Genomic DNA, 21,833 nt, shown 5'->3' with positions numbered 1-21,833 from the left:
CAGTTCTTCATTCTTTGGATTCTACAATAAATATTCCAAATTTGAGTCATTCCCCTTTCAAACCTCTTTATCCGATCACATTGAAAAGTGTTATCCTTTTAACCTCCACTAAATTAGAAGAATATCAATGGAAATCTATTGCTAATATTTCCAGATGCACCCTGCCAAGTATGAATATGGAAATAGAATAATCAACAGAAATGCATGTGGAAGAAACATTTGAAAACTGAAATGTCTCGGTGGAATGCAGAAACAAAACCCTTACATTTTTGTATTTAGAGCTGCATCTAAACATGTCAAAGGCTTCAACTGCAAGATAATTGCAAAACGCAACAATGAAAAGCAAACCAATTTAGGCAAGAAAAAAAGGTTTTTTCTTTAATGAAAGAGGTAAAAGCTATGATGCATAAATATGAAAACAATTAAATGAATTAGTTTATTTGTGATGCTTACAATCATAAAAACGTATAATGGCTGCATGGGTATATTCACTATCGCCATTACTGAAAGTTGAACCTAGAGAATTAGAAAAATAAATTAGTTGCTTAGATTTGAGAAAAAACAAGAAATTAAAAGGAACTTGGTTTACCCTTCTCGTCAGCATTGAAAAAACTAATGACTGACCGAAGTAACACAATTTGCTCACAAGATATCATTTTTGTTATATTTTTTTTTTTCGTTCAATTAAGAGGAACCTGTTCTTCCTAATATTACTGAATGATATAATAAAGGGATTCAAGCACAGAAACCCAACCTTCATACTTCACAAATTTTAAGTTTAGACAACTAATCATTCGATCAGATGAGGACTAGAAATACAAAAAAAATCACTACAACGAGAATTTATTTATCAGCTAAATAGAAATTTAGGGATGATGAAAACTACAAATCAATTGAAAATCACGGTAAATCATGCCAACAATTTGTCCGACCAACTGATCTGAGTACGTGGCGCATATATATATATATATTTGTATTCGCTCAATATTCATGCATGAGTAACATTGTGATGTAAATATTAAAAAACGTGTAAGAATTTAGACACGATTTAGGTGAATTGTTAGATATTCAATCAAAATTATTCATGCATGAGTCTCGTAATTAAGTGTCAAACCTTTTGTATGAAAAATTGAAAATGCGTAGTGGAGGTCATGTGATTCTACATAAATTAAATATGGATGTATTGATTTGTTGGCAATATAAATGGATGCATGGAAGCAGACAACAGTTGCGAGAATTTATTTATTTATTTTTTATGTTTTGTGCAAAGGAGTTGAGAAAAATATGAGAAGAGAGAAGGCAGAGAAAGGGGGACAAAGTGAATTATAAATTCATTTTGAAAAGTTCAGAGTATTATCTTGAAGAACCAAATGCACCTTCTGAGGAACTTTTAAACTTGGCAATTTTTTGTATTTGTTTACCCCTCTTTCTTTGTTATCTTAACGAAGTTATTTCTGCCACTTGCATTAAGACTTGAGCATTCTTTTTTCTTAGTTGAGGAAGGGGGCACTCAAGTTTTGGGATGGGCCAGTCAGTGACTTATTGAATACTATGATTATGACTTTTTTACTATTGAATAGGATACCCTTACCTTACTCTTCAATTTAGGTTTTACTTGAGCCAAGCCATGTAAATGGTAATGGTTTATTTTGATGCGTTTGATATTGGCTTGGTACTTCCATGAACATGAAAATATGCATACTATTTTCCTAAAAACATCTATCACAAAAGAATTTTTTAAGGAATACAATGATCATGAAGTTCAAGATCGAGAAGTCAATAGCTCGAAGAATTTTTAAGATGTGTGGTGTTGTAGGCCAGTGGAGACTGACAAAGGCACTCATGGGGTGTGTTATAATGCATGAAATGAACAAGTAAAGAAAACAGGCTAGAAATTGATTAAAACTGCCTTAGCGATCGAATGTAATCGGTAAATAAGGTCATAAGGAGAACTAAAGAGAATTTGTGGCGCAATCTAAGGCCTTTAAATAAATGCTATTAGAAATAGAAACTCTACTTGCTTTACATTCAAAAGATATGCCCATTAAATCACATTTGAATTTTGCTTTATAAGCTCAATTGTGCTAATTGTATTACTAATCATCTAATTAAAAAAGCAATCTTAATTTGATTATCATTAATATTCATCATTATTTGGTTGAGAAATTTATAAAGAACTACATATTTTATACATTCCATTAAATTTTTTAAATTAGGTTAATTACATGTTAGTAGGTTTATATAACTATGCTATATTTAAAAACAATCTGATAATTTGATTCCATTGAGTTAATTTAATTTTTGCACATATTTACTTTTACATTCTTAAAAAAATTGTTAAAATTAAAACGTTACATTAATTACGATCCCTTGCACTGCCAAAACTACCCAAAAAATGCTAAAAAAGTCAGGAATGTCCTTGTAAAAGTTCCATTGCAGTCCGAATATCTCAGTAAAGAAATTCAACTAATCCAATGGGTCAGTGTTGAGTTGCTATTAACTAGCCGTTTGAGGACCAAACTGGAAAAGGATTTTGAATATTTTTTAGGATTATTTTAAAGGGCTATAAATACTATCATATATTGAAGAGAAAAATTTATGGATTAATGAAAGAAAAACTTACATGATAAAATTATTTATGAAATCTATTTTGAAGGAAATTGAGTATTCATTCAAACAAATACTATCACATAAAACTTTCTATTTGATAATATCTAATCTCGCTCAATCCGTAGAATTATATAAAGGGAACTTTATAGCATGTACTTGCTATTTATAAAATAGAGAGTATAACGTACTCTTCAAGTGAAAGTTTTAGTAAATTTTGACAAGAAATATTTGTAAATAAGTGCATGTCCCAAGTGGAACTTGGCATAGCTTTGTAAAACCTGGGTGCGCTTGCTGGATCAAATAAGGATACTTTTTGCATTTTTAAACAGTAAGGGTTTATCCACCTAATCAAAGGAGTGAAGGTGCTGGGAGTAATAGTTGCAATGAGCGGCAAAGAGATCAGTAAAAAAGCACGCTCATGTTTGCAAGACTTTTCACAAATGCATTTAAAAAACATAAATAAATCCTGTTACGAACATTGGTTGATCCTGTATATATCAGCATCATAGCAGCAGACCAAGGAAATAAACAGGTAAGATTTATTTTAACTAATAATTATGAGGGTGTAGGTCTGCATGCATTCGTGCTTAAATGCAGTGTTAGGTGGCACGTTAAGGCATAAAAAAAGAAAGGGGCATTTAAATACATACCACCCAATTTCTCTGTATTTAGATATGTAACACCAAAACTAAAATTTTACATTCATACCACCGAAATCTTTCATATAAAAATAAAAAAAAAAACCATTATTTAGATATGTAGATACATAGGAATTAGTGGTATGTATGTAAATCTTCCCAAAAATAAAGCAAAGGATAACTGAAAGGAAAACTGTCAAGCAACCTCATAGTTTCAATTACCAATGGTTCCTTGTACAATTAAAGATCGAAATTCATCCATAAGGTTTTGAAAGGCAAGCATTGCTTCTTCTATAGCATGCCCAAGTGAAGCCTCAAACACGGAAATCAGCAAAACACACTCCACTCCGTAGTTAAACTCCTGTTTGAACATATAAGCCCGGAAATTATTAAGATAAGGGCAAAAGGCATAAAGATGATGTTTACAAATTCATTCCAAAGCAACTAATTTTTTTTCGTGGTCGGTGAGCTTCAAGCATAAGACATTCCGGTGCAAGAAGGAATGCACAACAACCAAGCCACCATCTAATCCGCTCAAAGCAACTAATTTACACTAAAAGCAAGCATGATTACTGATAATGATAGGAAAAAATGTATGGACTTCAGGCTGATCGTGATCCACGAATTAGATAAAATCTACAGTTTTTCTTAAATACTTGGCATTTCGACAAAAAGAACCGTTGCCTTTAAGAGACAAAAGGCTAAAATAATTTTTCATTTTAAAAAAGTTGAAAGGGACCTAAAAAAGGGAAATTTACATACATACAAGACAAATCCTTTGTGTTTTCATATCAAACACCTAAAATTTTATATTTATATTTATAATACTTTTGCTACAAGACAAATCCTTTGTGTTTTCATATCAAACACATAAAATTTTATATTTATATTTATAATACTTTTGCGTCATGAACCTTTACATGAATAGGTATACTTTACTTTCAAAAAGTTAGTAGTTGTGGTACTTTTTATGTGATATTGAAGATTAGATTGTTATATATGTAAATATTGAAGTTTAGGTGTGAGACATGTAAATATATAAGAATTGTGTGGTATGTATGTAAATGCCCATGAAAGTTATCAATATAACCTCTCCTCTGCGGAATAAGGACAACATGTCATCCTCTACTTTAGATTCAAAAGCCATGGAAAGTGATCCCTAAAAGAGATGAAACTCAAAATTAGCACAATTAAAGAAGCTGATTATGCATGATAAGAACCAAAGTAGCGCTAAAATGTTTAAAGGAAAATGAATAAAACAAAAGGAAGAAACTGGATAGATAATTACATGTCACAGGGCATACATCGCAGTACGGAAAGACATGCTCCTTAAGTACTTCTAAGAAGCGAGGATTAGCAGAGAACCTTGCAAGATCTTCCCTATTCTGAAAACGCATAAATACAGCATGGGTGATGTTGTCAACATTGGAATCCTCAACGCGACCTGCACAAGTAGGGAATCAAAGATAGAATTAGGGTTTACAATTTCAAAAATCACAATTCAAAAGAAAATAATAGTTAACTCGAATGCGGTGTTTGATAGCATACTATTAATAGGATTTAGCCATGGATTTAAGTTAAATCTAGCCAAACAAAAAAAAATAAAAATTAAACCCAACACCCTGTTAAATCAAATTTTCTATGTTCCATTTATTTTACGAATTAAAACCAGATTTATTAAATTTGATTGCAAGACAGATTTATTCTGTTGTCGCTCTCGAGCTCCATCTCTGTCACACATTGGATTTGATAAATCCAAATTTATGGATTTGATCAATCCTATTTAACGTAAATCTAGATTGCAACCGAACACCGCCTAAAATAAATAAGTATGCATTTTAATATATCTAATGGCTAACAAGCAGCAAAGAGTTCAAAGAAAAAAATAGTAATCCCATAATTTTGAAACAAAAAATATAGATGAAGCGTGCTGTTGAATTGAGGGCTCCGATGCAGAAATTTAATGAAAATAAATTTGCACATCTTCATCAAAGAAAAGAAGACCAAATTCTGGTAGATAGAAGTTCATTAGATTACATAAAATTAACTTTCTCGTATAGGTTAATGTGCTCATCTTTTGAGGCAACGTTCAACGAATTGATTTAGTATACTAAAGCAAATTAAAATTTTAAATAACGGCCGCAAAATAGTGGCAAAATGAAAACTCCATGTGATTTGATCAGTTCTTTACTAACCATAGTGCACATGGTATAAATGAATGTATGAAATTGAAGACAAAATAAGGTGAACAAAATTGAAATAGAGCATCAGGGGGTTTATTTGATAAAGACACTGCACTTATAAAAAAAATAATAAAGAGTGGAAATCACCTAGTGATAAAGCAATGATTCCGCTCATATGATATTGTGACGTATACATAAAATCAAGCATATATTTTTCATCAATGTCTGATAGATCCACCTTGGCTTGCAAAAGGATGATATGTTCCACAATTTTTCTGTCAAAATAAAGAGATAGATGATACACAATGACAGCATGGAGAGAATCATTGTTTTAGCAGAATTAGAACAAAAATGTCAAATGTATCACTACTAAATACTTTGCAAATACTTCTTTGGAAAATCTATTCAAAGAATCTACAATCACCTAATTTTTGTAAAGCCAGGAGACAAAATATAATATGAGATAAAGAACCAAGGCACTTTTCATGTCCTCATAATCTCACAATTAACCATGAAAGAAAAAAGACACCCTGATGTTAGCAAATGTAATGAAGAATATCTCCACAGCATCAAAGCTATGAATTCAAATGAATTATTACTCACAACTAACTGCAAAAACAATTATGGGCACATCCAACATGAGGTCACTGCAGTTTTCCAAAAGAGAGTGCCTCAACCTAAAAACAAGTAGAATGAACCATAAAATAACCACTAAAGGAGGCCAAGCATCAAAAAAGAGAAAAAAATCATGTAGTTTGGCTTAAGTATGCGTCCACAACAACATAAAGATCAAATAATTCACTAAATTTCAAAATAAATACATGAAATATAGGACTTCAGACAAAATTAAAGATATGAGCAAAGTTACTACTGTCAAGCTGAGATAAATTCATCTGTTGAAGAAGAAGATATTGTTGTTCGTGTTACTATCTTGTCTCTCTATTATAGAAGTTTAGATAGAAATTATTCATTGCTATGATAAAGAACTTATTCTCTTGCTAAAACTGAAAAAAATAACACTTCTTACTTCTTAAAGAAGCCAAAGAACTCTCGTTACAAGCTCCTCGAAGGAAAAAAAAGAGTTCCTTTTTTTAATTAGACGACTCCCCTCTCTCTTTCTCTTCATCTCCTCTCTTCGGTGTTTCTTTCATGGAATGCATTATACTATTGCTTTCAACCCTTTTTATAATTACATCATGTGTTGGTAGAACAAGTGTGAAAATCAATTTGAGAACAAGAAATGTGAATAAATTTTGAGTTGGTAGCTACCAATTTAAAAATCAAGTAAAAATGTATCTTGATTTTAGTAACAATCAATCATAAAAACTAAAAATAAATTAATCTTTTTTGTAGATTATTAAAAAAAATTAGACTCCACACCTAACATTCCCTCAATTGAATTCCAAACTTCAAATATAAATGCTTAATTGTTGCATTTGAATGCTCCTTTTGCACGACCTGACATAGGGGTTTGAAATTTTCAAGACGGAAACAAACGGTCGGACGACAAAATTCAAATTTAATTGAAATCTCTATCAATAAGAAATAATCATCCAAATAAAAAGGAGTCGTTAACGAAATAAAATTTAAATTAACTTAAAAGTAAAGAGTCTAGAATAAAATTACCTTTCACCAATTTGGTTGTAACATGTGCAAACATTCTCTCTTTTACAGTTCATTTTTTATTTAAAATTTTAACCTTGAAATATTAATTAAAATTATAATGAGCTATCAACATACTCGTGAATACTCATACTTCTAAAGTATAATAACATAAAAAAATTAATAATATGCTTGCTAGTCAAAATATAATAAATTGGTGCAAAATTATTTGATAATTAATTATTCAAACATATAAAGATCATTCAAACTAATTTGAAATATATATATATATATATATGTGTGAGTGTGCGCGCGCGTATGATCATTCAAACTAATTTGAAATATATATATATATGTGAGTGTGCGCGCGCGTGTATACATATCTGTCACAAGAGCACCAGCTAAAATTGTAACAATTAAAATATATCAATATCAATACCATTTTAAAAGTTACATTCATGAGTACCTTAGTGTCTCCAACTAATACCATACGACGGTAAATTTCATCATTCAATATGCACACACAATCTATATAATTTATTTCATTCATAGTCCTGTATCATTCAATATTTATTTATGATATTTAATGCATGAAATAAATAAATTCAATATAATGAGAAATATATAATATTCATGTCAATATGATTAATAATTTCTATACATTATCATTTACGATAAAAATTAATATGAACAAGTAACAATATTAAATCATATATTTGGTTTTGAGAAACAATAATATTACTATAATTTATAACTATGAGTACTCACATCAATCTTTAGATTGACTTGCTTTTGCCTATTTAGAGTTCACTTCCTTTGATTTGACAGTCAATAACAAATATCTTAATAAACTCCTTCGTCGCTAGCATGCTCTCTCTAAGCCATTCTAGAGCCCGCACACAGTCCGCTCTCACGTCATCATCTCGTCGTGGAACCTACACAACTTTGTGTACACTCGATTAGCATGAACTACCTTCCTATCACCACCTGTGCCTTAATTCATGCCTGTTGATCCCCCGTCAACTTCATCTCCCACTTTTTTTCTTGATTATGCATGCCTTCTATATATATATATATATATATATATATATCCGTGCAGGACTCTGCTAGGGTTTCGCCTTAACCTTAGCGTTTGTTTACAGCGTTTTCTCGCATCGTCACGCTCAAATATTTCGCGCCTTGACTCCTCTAGTCTGTTTAGTAGCGCTGACTCACCGCGTCTGCCTCGCCGTAGACCTTCTTCGTCGTCGTCATTTTGAAGGACGATTTCTGGGCGCGGGGCTCATCTCGTCCTTCCTCAGGTTCGAAGCATAAAGTTTAGCACTTTCGCACTTACGTCCTCTGCTCTACTTTGAAGGGGTTACCGTTGATCCCCTTTCGGCTTTTGCTCTTTTTTTTCACTGTAACTTCGTTATTCCTATCGTCGCGCCTTCTTCTGTTGGTGATCGCTTCGGACAAATATTATGTTGTTGCCCTTGCGGGTGTCCACGCCTCAGGTATTCCTAAATCGTGCTTCTTATCTTCTTCGTTTGCATTGACGGGGGGCATCAAGAAACCTGGTAGAAAGAATGGGAAGTCAACCATCTTTTTTACGAAAGCTGAATGTTATCAGCTTGCTTCCTCCCGTCGTCTGAATTTGGTCGAAAAATTTCTTTATGGTCATCTTAAAATCGAGCTTAATCGTAAGAAATTTGAGCTTATGCACCTTATTGGAGAGTGAAAAATTGGACTTTTAGATGGAAGACACATCTTTATTCAACTTATTAATGAAGAGGATTAAGCACGCTTTTTTGCTAAAAGATTAATCTGGATTGATAACAGAACAATAAAGATTTTGAAATAGTCGGTGGATTTTGACCCACACACAGAACTGTCAATCATTCCAGTCTGGATTCGCCTTTCTGGCCTGAACTTTCATTATTTTACTGAAGAAGTATTGTACTCTATTGTCTTAGCTTATGATAAGCCATTCAAAACGGGCATTCCTACTTTTAATATTTCTTGTCCCTCTGAAGCTAGGGTACTTGTTGAAAGGGACATCACTTCAATCGTTTCTGAGGACATTTGGTTAGACACACAACACTATGAATGTTGGCAAAGGTTTGTGATTGATTTTTTCCCTTCGTATTGCTTGAATTGTCGTATGTTCGACCACTTTATTTCTAAATGTCATCATCTATACCCCCATCTAAGACCAAAGAAGCAAAGTGCTCAACTAGAGACAGTGATTCCCCCTCCTCCTAATCTGCTCCAAGTTATTGACACTATTGATCATCAGAAGGATGCTCCTAAAGATGTCACTATCCTCATGGGTAATATGTCAATCTGCTCCAAGTTATTGACATTATTGATCATCAGAAGGATGCTCCTAAAGATGCCACTATCCTCATGGGTAATATGTCAACCATTCAGCCTCCACAAAATGCTCATGATGTAGGTTCCTCGTTTATGAGACATTTCATATTTCACCTACCCTAGAACCTGTCATTGATGTAATGGGTAGAAATATTTCTACTGCGTTTCCAGCTCTGCCACCTCATCAGATAGAGCAAGTTGTTACTATTAGTCAGACACAAGGGGCTCATGATGCACAACAACCTACACCTGTCCGACCATCTTTGGACCAATCAACTGATCAAATGAGTCAATCTTCGGATGAGGAATAATAATTTTATACATCTAGGAAGCAGAAAAAGAATGGAGGCCTACTACCAAACTTGATGGATGATACATTGGTTGTTTCGAGTAATGAAAACAAACTTAACAACTTATTAGTTGGCTCCCGTCCTAGAACCAGAACCAGAGGCAGAGAGAAGGCTAAATTGAATCTTTCACGTGCTAAATGAATATGTGAGTGTTTGCAGACTTTTTGGCGTATAATTTTCTATGTCTACATTTTAATCTTGATTTTTTGGGTATACATGTATTTCCTACGTGTGTGTTGTATGTCGGGTGGTTAGGGTGCCAATTTGGACCCTTTCATCCAACATATCTGCACCTTTCCTTTTATTTATATAATCTCCTTTGGGCTTTATAAAAAAATGCATGTCTTCTCAATTTCACACAGGATAATTGTTTGCCTCCTCTCCTTCGTCTCGATTTGATTCACTATAGGGATCATTTCCATTGTCACACCCCAGGTCCAAAAGGCGAGACACCCCAACAATGTAGGCATGATACAAAATTGAACATGTTTTGTACTTTTAAATGAAAGAGAGTTTGCAAGTAAAAACATGAAAAAAAAAAAAAAATTTATGCCATTAATAAGAATCCAATTAAAAAACTTAAAGACAAGAAGATAATTGAAAGAACCTAAAATGAAAATAAAGAAACAACCACCCAAACCCAAAAAGGAAAATACAATAATTAATGTGAAATTGAAAATACCAAAAGTAAATCTAAAACTGAAAAATGTGTTCCTGTGGAGACGGTATGGTAAGCGATCGAGTGAAATATCTTATATAAAAATATCAACGAGTGAGTTTTACATATCAAACTCAATAAATAATAGATATTCATTAAAACATAAACGATAAGAAAAATTGGGCATACAATATGAACAATAAATATGTATGATTTATTATATATATAACAAAATTTGCAAAGAATATCACATATTGATAATCAAGAATAGGAGTAATTTAACTCGTGCATTTTTATGTTAGTATTTACATTTCACAATATCAAGTGTTTTTGTATAGATACAACACATCAATTATTTAACACTGTCTTATAATATAAAATAAATATGTACGATTAATTATATATATAACAGAATTTGCAAAGAATATCATAAGTTGATGATCATGAATAGGAGTAATTTAACAATTTTGTTGTCACAATATCAAGTGTTTTTGTACAGATACGACACATCAATTATTTAACACTATCTTATAATATAAAATTTCAATATAAACGAGTGTGCGTGTGCACACATACAAACATATATATATACATATATAGTTGGTTTACAACGACACTTTGAAATAAGAAAATGTATGCACCATTCCCATGAAAATCTATGATTTTTCTGAGAATCCGTCGATCCGACTAGTCATAATAAAAAAAAATTAATACCGACATAATAATATTATAATATCAGTTATAATTCATGCATCACAATCCAAGCACGAAAATAAAACTATAAAATGTCCGCCAGTATTTATAATTGATCATTAAATTGTAATAATGAGATTTCACATATCAAAGCTATAAAAAAATAAAAAATTACTAAAAACATGACGTGTGATTAATTAAACCTGAGTCTATGCACCAACAAAACAAGGCTAATTACACTAGAAAATCATTATGAACAAAAATAAAATCTACTGTAAATATATTAATGGAATTTAAATTTTAAGACTCACAAACCTACAACTAGCTAGGAATCTAATGCAAATAACAATGTTAACGCCTCTAATTAGGAATTGTACGTTTATCACAAACCTACAACTAGCTAAGAATACTTATCCCAAAATGAGTCAAAGAAGAAAATAAAGAAAAAAACTGGATCTTAAATACTACCCTCCTTACAAGAATTTGGTCCCCAAATTCATACTCAATATTATATCAAACTCAAGCAGTGGGAATAGTATAATTGTAGCTTGAATATGTGTTTTGTTAATAACAAATTTCATAATCATGAAACCATTGAGTGACAAACAAAAATGAGTCAGATGACACAATTAATGCGATGTGTAACTGTAATAAATAATCTAATGTACTAAATGTAAATTTATATAATATGAATGAATGTGATGTCCTAAAGTTAAACATTACCCTTGTCGATTGTTTTAAAATAAAGATAATACAATACATGTCACCATTTCAGGGCTTCAAAAACTTCTTGCTCGGTCATAATAAATGCTCGGGATGTAATTACCTGCCTAAGCTGCTCTAAAGTTTGATGTCATTGAGACTGGTACTGCACAGTTGAAGAGTGTTGATGCATTAGTGACGGTTGTTGGTAATGCTAACACTGCAATGCAGAAGGATGCGACTGATACAACGAGACACCATCACTTATTGTGACTATTGTTGGGGCTGAAAGTAGTATTGACTTGTCTATCCTTTACTATTTTGTTTTTGGTGCAAATTTTTATTAGATTTATGCCACTCATTCTTATGTTACTTGAAGTTGGTCTCCTGGTTTAATGTTGGTTGAGTATAGGCCGAAAAAAGGCAATCCATGATCTTGTGACCGGTGTTGTAGCAGTTGAAGCACTTGTTAATGGATAGGTTGCAAGGTCCATGGTGTCTCTTCCCGCAGTGAGGGAAATTAAAATTGTTCTTTGGCTTATCTCCCCGGTGCTTCCTTTGTGGCCATTCCTGTTTTGGAGCATCGGCGTTCTTTCTCTTTGTTATAATCTTTTATTCAAATGAATTCAGCTCTAACTCGACATGTATAGTTTGATCTCCCAACTATTTGTAGTTTTCAACAGACAAACTCCTTCGAATATCTTCTCGTAGGCCAAAAAATAGGTGGTACATCTTTTGATCTTAGTGCTGACCAATCGAACGGATAAATCTGACAATTCTGGTAAACTGTCTTGTTCTCTCGATTAAACTTTTATCTTTGCTCCAGTTTTCTCAAGTCATTCGTCAACCTACACTGTCAACCATAGAGAAGTATTGTTACTCTCAAAATCTGTCCAAGTGATTACCGCATCAAATCCAAACGTATTGCGGCGGTGACTCTCCAACCAATCGTCAGCTCTTTCATGTAGTTGGAATGCAGCGATGTCCACCTTACAGCCTTCAGCGCACTTAATTCCATGAAATCTCTTCTCAATGTCAAGAAGCCATGTGTCTAACTCAATCGGGCCCACTGTGTCATTGAAGGTAGGAGAGTGTGTCTTCAAATATTGACCTATCACTCAATCTATCGCACTTCAGTAGGCCATCACTGCTGGTTGGTTATCTCAAGCTCCATGGTAGCAACTAGAGTTACAGGTGGAGCTTCTTGCAATGTTGGTTGAGTGGGTTGCCGCATTGTCTCAAATGTCTGTTCGATTTGAGCTGCAATACTAGCTTGTAGTGCTTGGGCAACGTTCCATGTCACCATCTCCACGAGAGTTGTCATATTAAGTGGTGTTGCTTCGATAGCCTTGGCCAGTTAAGCAAGATCAACACAAAGGCGGTTAGGAGAGCGATGATCCCGAGGGATAGGTACCACATCTATAGAAGCTATCAAGACTTTTGCTGCACAAGTGGTTGCAACACTTCTTCTATTGGGAGTCATTCTAAACAATTGAAATTTACTCCAAGATTGGCTAGATTACTAACTAGAATAATCTATCTCCTACTCAGTCCTAAGAAGACAATGAACATAAAATACAAAGTCAAGGAAATTTGAATAAAAAACATAGACTCTGATACTACTCTGCCACAATCTGAGTCCAAAAGGCGGTACACCCTACAACGCAGGGCTTGATGAAAAGAATTGAAAATATTTTATTCTCACAAAAGAAAAAGAGTATGCAAGTAATAACAAAATAAATAAGAAAAATTAAATTTTATTCTATAAATAAGAGTTCAACTGATAAAACTAAAAGAAAAAGTTATAACTAAAAAACTAAAGTGAAAAATAAGGAAACAACTGTCTGGACTAAAAAAATATATAATAACTAATGTGAAGCTAAAAATATAAACAAAAAAAAATAAAGCTGGAATATCTACTCCTATGGAGATGGTCTGGTAAGTTGGTCGGTAAAATCTATTATATGAAAATATCAACGGATGAGTTTGACAAATCAAACTTAATAAATAATAGCTATTCATTAAAACATAAATGACAAGAAAAATGAGGCATACGATATGAACAATAAATATAGAAAATATATTGTAGGTATAAGAGAAATTGCAAAGAATATGACATATTGATGATCATAAATAAAATTTAACTCGTGAACTTTTATGTAAATATTTACATGTCACAATATCATGTGTTATTGCACAGATACGACTCATCAATTATTTAGCACTACCTGATAATATAAATTGTAGTGTATGTGTGTGTAGCCGGTTTATTACAACACATTGAAACAAGTGAATAGGAGCACCAATCCCATGAAAATCCATTGATTTCTCTGAGGATCTCTCTTTGGCCTAGCCATAACAAAAATGATATAATATCAACATAATAATATTATAGTATCAATTATATTCAAGCATCACAATCCAAGCACGGAAATATAACTACATGTCCATTAGTATTTATTAATAATTATGATTATGTAGTAATGAGATTTCACATATCAATGCTTTGAAAAAATAATAATTACTAAAACATGAGGTTCAAGTAATTCAAAAAGGCTTATTACATAAGAAAGCTATTAGGAACAAAAATGAAATCTAATGTAATTATATTAATGGAACTTAAATGATAAGACTAGCAAACCTACAACTAGATAGGAATTTAATACAAATAACAATGTTAACACTCCTAATTAGGAGGGTACATTTATCTCATAATAAAGAACAGTTACTCACCTCGAGGAGGCCAAAAAAACACTTCTAAGCATTTCAACAATTCAACTAGTGCTAACCAGAAGATCTACATAAATTAGGAACTAAAATTTGAATAATTATGTGATTAAACCTCAATTTTTTATTAGGTGTAATGGAATTAAGATATTATTATTATTATTTTTTTTTTTGAAAGAAACTATGAACATAATTATGGTTATTTCTACCTTAGATTGACACAATAATCAGATAATCAAAATAAGATCACTCTCTGTCTCTATTTATTTAAAAGAAGAAATGAGGAAGGGGAACTTACAAATCATGATCGACAGAGAAAGGAGACAGAGAGCTGGCGGCTGCAAGAGGCTGGGGAGAAAGAAGAGGAGTTTCAATGAGCTCTTTACACCATGATCATGTTGTTGCCTTCATCGCTAGCTCTAATCATGACTGCATCGTGAGGGTTCGGAAAAGGAGGAGAACAATAAGAGCTTTGGTGGCCTCGGCATGTCATGATCAAATTGCTGCCTCCCGTTTTGCTCTAATTGTGATTGTATCACAAGGGTTCTGACACAAAGGCGATGGTTTGCACTAAAAAGGAAAGGAGTTGCTCGAGAGGGTTTGGTGGCTACAAAAGGAGGCAAAAGAGAGACAAGTGTGATGCTTTAGGCTTCTACATCAGTCCTCCTTAAGTAGCCGAAAGAAGTGGTAAAACAGTGAAGAAGAAAAGGAAAGGATTTTGACGGAAGTCCCGATCGGAAAGGCGACAACGAATGGAGGAAGAAAATGAAAGAAAAATTTTGGATCTTACATTCGTTACTTTTGATTGCACTTGCTCGGCTTGCTCGAGGGTCACGACCTCTCCTTTTGCCCCGACCCCTTATAATGACAGCCGCTTAAAATGTCTTTCGCTTCATCTTTCTGCACGTTTTCTCCTATGTCTCTTTGATGCTAGCCCGCCTTTTTCTGTCACTCTAATGACACGAGCTAGTTCCTAATTTCTCAAGTGTTGTTACTAATGACACGAGCTAGTTCCTAATTTCTCAAGTGTTATGTCTTCATGCAATATTTTTTTCATCAATCACATAGCTTAACTGAGGGTTTCCAATATCTCACTCCATCAATGACAAACCTGTTAAATTGGGCTTATTGATAAGTTGCTCCTTAATTCAAAACCTTTTCCAACCCCGCAATGTCGAACTATCTTTTGGAAAGCTCCCACTTAACAAAAATTTTATTTTGCACTGCACTTGCAAAATCGTCAACAATGGATTTTATAATGGCTCTATTGTTTAATACTTAACATCACATACTTAGTATCATTATTGCTCCACCATCATAGCTATTGAATGCAACACATTAAAACATGAGAATGCACTTCTTAATACACAAAGAATACTAATTCTATTCACATTCAAAGCAACCAACACACTCTTATTGACGTTAAGGGCAATATAATCACAACATAGTCGATATTTTGCAACATTGGGAGCATTAAAATTATTAAATTCCTCTTCAAATATGGTATATATATAACTCTAGCTAATGATCTAGCTACACCACCGTGTGACCTCAACTATCGAGTTTCAAAACCTCCAATCATGCACACAACTCCATTTCTTACGTAAACATGGCCACTGTTGATTGGCTCATATGAGAAAAAATATATGAAAATCATAAAAAGTATCACCAATTTAATAAAAAGAAAAACTTATACCAATACTTACATCAATGGAATCAAATAATTTCCTTAAATTTTAGATATCTAAAATTTACTCCTACCATATTTAAAAAAGATTCATTGATCATAGGATTTCTCTAGCCTAAAATAGACATTAAGCTTATTTATCACCTCTCTTTAGTCTAGAAATAAACTCGTTTGAAAGAAATGAATTCTTAACAACTTCTAAGCTTAATGTATTACAATCATATAATATGGTACCTCAAAAGTGCTTGCAAAAGAGAGGTAATAAGCATAATGACAATAAAGCTTGATATTTATCATCAAAAAGCACATTAATATACTTCAAATGTCGAACAATAGAATTAAATTCTTTCAAATGTAAATTTATAGGTATACCATCCTAATGTTAAATAAATATAGTATCTACTTGCATTAAAGTTTATGAGAGGCTTTTGGTAATATATAAAAACTCTAGCCTAAACTACAAAACTTTTGAAGTTGTATTCTCTTATACCTTTATCAAGCCATCATTCATATAACTTAAGTGAATCATTGAGAAAAATTTCTCATCCATCTTTGTCTTGTCTTCTTCACTCACGATTTTAAGCATCATATTATATACCCCATAAAACGCTTTGATCCACCAAACTTCATGATCCTGAGTTTCATGACTATCATAATTATTTTCATAACCTTATTCAGATACCAGCTATTAGAAAAGAAAGTGCATCAACCCTTGAGCAAATTCGTTGAACCACAATATAATTGTAAAAGAAGATCAAGCAACACATAAGAGAATATAAAAAATTTATATGATTTGATTTAAATAAGCCTACAACTAGAGCCACACAAAGATAAAATACTTCACTGTGCTCCAAAAAGATAGATGAAGAAATACACTAAGACAAAATTGAAGATATGAAAAAAAATAACACTTTATCTAACTAAGAGAAATATAGTCACCTATTGTGAAGATGATCATTAGTTTTGCAAAAAAAAATGTGGCTGCCCTGTTCCCTCTTGGGTACAAGAGTCTAAATAGGAACGATTCCCTATTAGGTTCATAAGACCTTCTATTGCTAGAGCTAGAATAATAACCCTTCTTCTTGAAGAAGCCGAAAAACTACTCTCGTAAGAGCTCCAAAACAAATTCTTCATTTCTTTCTCGATTAACACCCCTCACATCTCTCTTTCTCTTTCTTTTGTTATTTGTTGTGGGATAAAACCATTGATTTTTTCCCCTACTTACAACAACATCATGTAGTGGTAGATTTGAAAAGTGAAGAGTGAATATAGTTTTAAATAAGTAGCAATCATCAAAACTAATTGTGATTTAATCTTAAGTTGGTAGCTCTCAATCTTGAAAATCAAGTATGAATGAACCTTGAGTTTCATAGCCACTTATTTTGAAAATCAAAACCAACTTAACCTTATCTAAAAATATGGAGAAAATCTAGATTCTAACATATGGCACATGCGTGCACTACTTTAGGTCCACCCACTTAAGCATCTAATCATGTGAGATTCAGCTCATCCTATACCATGTTTATTCATGATTAGGTATCAAAAGATTTGTCGAAATTGGTACATAAACAGTTGGAGCTTAAAAGGAGCACTCATAAATAAATGATATGTTAGAAGCTCATATAGACTATTTATGGAGGTATCACCATCATCAATGTTATGCAGATTGTTAGTGAGGTCATAATCTCATTTTACTTAAAAGCAGTATTGCATTTTATGTAATAAAATTATGATAGGAAATCCAATTTAATTGAAATTTTTACATACCAACCACCCAAAATATTGAATATGACATATTAACCGCCCAAACTTTAAATACAACATTTTAACAACCCAAAATTTTTCACTCAAAGCCTCACTAATGGGTAAATGAGGGTGGTTGGAATGAAGGAAGTTGCTAAAATGTTATATTTAAAGTTTAGGGGTTAAAATGTTATATTCAATATTTTAGATTGTTGCTATGTAAAAACCCCAATTTTTTTATATTGCACCACCACCCAAAAAAATATATTTCTAAATCCCCTCATGGTACAACAAAACCAATCTCATTTCTTTTCACAAATAAATCGTATAGCAAAGATTGTCAAAAACAATAAACACATTATTCAAGTATAACAGTGATCAGCATAAATGATTTATTCATCAAAGCTATTGATCTAATATTTCACACTATAAAAATAATATAAAAAAAAAGAACGAAGTTACCTTCTTTTCATAAATACATCAACCGGTGCTGTATTGCCCGGCATTCACCCTTACCAGAAAAAAACCTAATTCTTCCTCCATATCCACGCGGCCTCGAGAAAATATCAATTTCTAATATAAAAAAATAAGCATAAAAAACAAACTAAGCAAGAAGCTATAGCCACCGAAAAAAATGGAGCTAATACAAAGGATATTCAAATCAAAATTGCCTGATCTCCTTAGACGCGATCGAAGAAATCGACTGCGGCGACGAATAAACAATTTCAAAGGAGAGCAGAAAGGTGGAGCTAGGTTTAGCGAGAAAGCTGTAATGGATAAGCAATGATTGCAAGGAAGCATTCCGGAGAAGCGATTCGCTTATCTACTTCGTCTCCTTGGTCTCCTTCTTTCTATCTCTGTCTCACTCTCTACTCCGTCGTAATTAATGGCGGCTTTGAAGGATTGACGGGAAGCAAAATCTCGGAACAGGCACGAGTGGACTGGAAGGAAAAGAGCGGGGGAGTCGTTATCTTTTGAGTTCTGAGTGGTGGGGATTTCAAGTGAAGAAGGCCCGAGTAACGCACAACAGCACTAGTGATCGCCGCACGTGCCAAATTTCGCACGTGCGAAATATTAAAGAAAAAATTAGCACTCGAGCATTTTTTATTTTTAATCAAATAATGATTTAGTTTTTTCTTAATAATTTATATTTTAGCATACTTTCTATTATTTTTCTAACATACTTTTCATTAGTTTTTCGAGTTATTTATATAAATAGCATTTGAAACATTCTTATTTACAAATATAGCATCATTTTTCATCAAATTTTCAAACTCTCTCAAATATCAAAATTCATGATAAAATCCCGACCTATATTTTCATTTTTATCAATTTCTCAATAATTTGATCGTGGCATGCAAAAATACATCAGTTCGACAGTTCAAAAATATCACTTTGAGAGCTAGATTTTGTAAATAGCAATGTTTCGAGTGCTCTGTATGTAATTTTAGCACGGTAAAAAAAAATATTCTAATTTTTTTCTTTATTAAATTTAAAATATATTGCATGTATTAAAAAGTTATTTTTTTTCTCACTATTATTTTATAATTAATTAAAAAAAAACAACACTTCTCGTGATAATCTTAGTTGAATCAAAAATAACTTGGAGACTATTTGATTGCCTAAATTAACAGCACAATACATATTAAATACATTACATTCCAAATTTCGGCAATTAGTTCAATAAAATTAAAATTCATTATAAAATTTTGGTGGTATACACAATTACTAGTATTTATAGTTTTCTTGTTTATTAAATTGAGTCCACCTGTTATAGTGATTAAGTTAGGCTCACATATTGAAGTGGTTGAATCAAGATCATTTGATGATTCTATTTATATGCATTCCCTCAAAGGGATAATTTAGCCCACCTGTGCGAGGGTGACTATCGCAGGAGGCTATCATGATTAATGAAGATATCTGTAAATCCATTCTTAACGACGCCGCCCAACCCTTGAGACTCGATCTTTTAACCCAGTCACAGAGATGGTCATCGTACCGACAACATCTGACACCCATATGACGAACTTTTTCATTAAGGCATTAGAAAATGGTGTCTTACAAAACAAAATGTACTATATCGATTATTTTATTATCTTTCTCTCTGTGTATGAGAAGTGATGCGTGCTAAAAAATTCGCGGCGGTAGAGTAACAAACTATCGTCTTAGCGTTGTACGAAAATTTAGTGCGCACACAGATGTAAGAGAATCAATCAGTGATGACTCAAGAAGTTTTTACGTGGAAAAATCCGTAAAGAAAAAATCACAGGTCCAAACTATCGTCTTAGCGTTGTACGAAAATTTAGTGCGCACACAGATGTAAGAGAATCAATCAGTGATGACTCAAGAAGTTTTTACGTGGAAAAATCCGTAAAGAAAAAATCACAGGTCCAAACTATCGTCTTAGCGTTGTACGAAATTTAGTGCGCACACAGATGTAAAAGAATCAATCAGTGATGACTCAAGAAGTTTTTACGTGGAAAAATCTGTAAAGAAAAAATCACAGGTCCTGGCCCAGTTGCGGAAATCTACTGTTGATTAATTATTACAGAAATATCTTCCCTCAAATGAGAAATGATAACTATATTTTTTCAGATTACAACGTCGACTAACGACGTCTAGTTGGTGGTGATCAATTGCGGTTAATGGTAGTCGAGGACGGTTGGTGAAGGTCGACCACGGTAGACGGTGGTCAACGATAGTCGGCGGTGGTTAACGACTGCCGATGGTGGTCATCAGAGGTCAGTGGTGGTCGTCGGCAGTAGGTAGTGGTTGATGAGGGTCGGCGGTGGTCGACGACGGAGGTAGGCAGTGGTCGACGACGATCGGTGGTGATGTTGAGCTGCAGTTGCTCCTTAAAGCCTCAGGCTCTCTTTCTCGACTTCAGTTTTCCCTCATGTGGGGGGTGGGGGTCTATTTATAGTGTTCTGAGTGCAATTAATGCAGGAATATTAACCATTTTGATCGGACGATCCAAAGAGTTTCCTTCGATCATGCAACATTTAATTAATATTTGAGTGTCTTAACGATGTCGGAATTGAGTGATCTTGGGCTCGTTAAATTTGTCTTGTCGAGACGCTCGATTCGAGTATAGGCTTGCTAGTGTCAACATCTGTTTGACCTTCCAAATGTGTCCATAAATCTTTCAATGTTGGTTTGATGATTTGATATGGGTTTGATTTGACTCGGATTTGGTCAGTTTTTATATCATTAGGCCTGTCTCATCGAGCCGGTCTGTTTGACTATAAGTTTGCTGAAATCGAAGCTCTAGATGAATTTTTATCAAGATTCGAACATTTCTTACACAAAAAAATTATCTTGGGATCCGTGTCATGTCTCAAAATTCGTGTCAAATGATGAAAATTTGTTGGTGGCGTATCAAGATGGAAGAAAAAATGAGAGGAAGGGGGTCGGGATCTCTCTCTATCTTTTTTTGTCTCTTCTTCTCTTCCTCTAAAATCATGTAACTTTGGAAACCTCCAAGGAGCCGCACTCTTAAGAATTTATTATATTTCCAAATGTTCTCTATCAATACTCTCATATCTCTCTCTCTCATTCTTTCTCTAAGATACAAATTCTTTAACCCATTGCATGTAGTCACAAGAAATACGAGACCCTATAAGTCTCAAAAGCGTTCAACATTGGTGATTTCTTAATTCACCATATAATTCGTATTTGGTGCATTCGAAGATTATCTAATTCACCTTAAGAAAGTAAGACACATGTACTGAGAGGTAAAAGCAAATCTGCAATAAACAGTTGAAATTACAGAGTATGATACAGGGTATGGGCAGTGGTGAGCCTTCTTCATTTACATCGTCAACAATTATCCAAGACTTAGACACACACGCACACACACACACACACACGCGCGCACACACACAC

The 21,833-nt window shown here is 33.2% G+C and overlaps 1 protein-coding gene across 1 annotated transcript; it reads right to left on the bottom strand.

The window, feature by feature from the left end:
- Positions 1-265: 265 nt before the first annotated feature.
- LOC110019624 (stress-response A/B barrel domain-containing protein UP3) lies at positions 266-18,520 on the bottom strand (the record flags this gene model as incomplete). The annotated part of the gene is given in 7 exon segments (XM_020717366.1): positions 266-309; positions 454-516; positions 3,471-3,609; positions 4,339-4,407; positions 4,553-4,692; positions 5,579-5,706; positions 18,411-18,520. Coding segments are annotated over 7 exon segments (627 nt in total), but the record flags the coding sequence as incomplete, so codon positions are not given.
- Between the last annotated feature and the right edge of the window lie 3,313 nt (positions 18,521-21,833).

Source organism: Phalaenopsis equestris, unplaced genomic scaffold (genome assembly GCF_001263595.1).
Source record: "Phalaenopsis equestris unplaced genomic scaffold, ASM126359v1 Scaffold000065, whole genome shotgun sequence".
Classification (NCBI taxonomy): Eukaryota; Viridiplantae; Streptophyta; class Magnoliopsida; order Asparagales; family Orchidaceae; genus Phalaenopsis; species Phalaenopsis equestris.
This window is presented reverse-complemented; position numbering and strand designations above follow the sequence as displayed.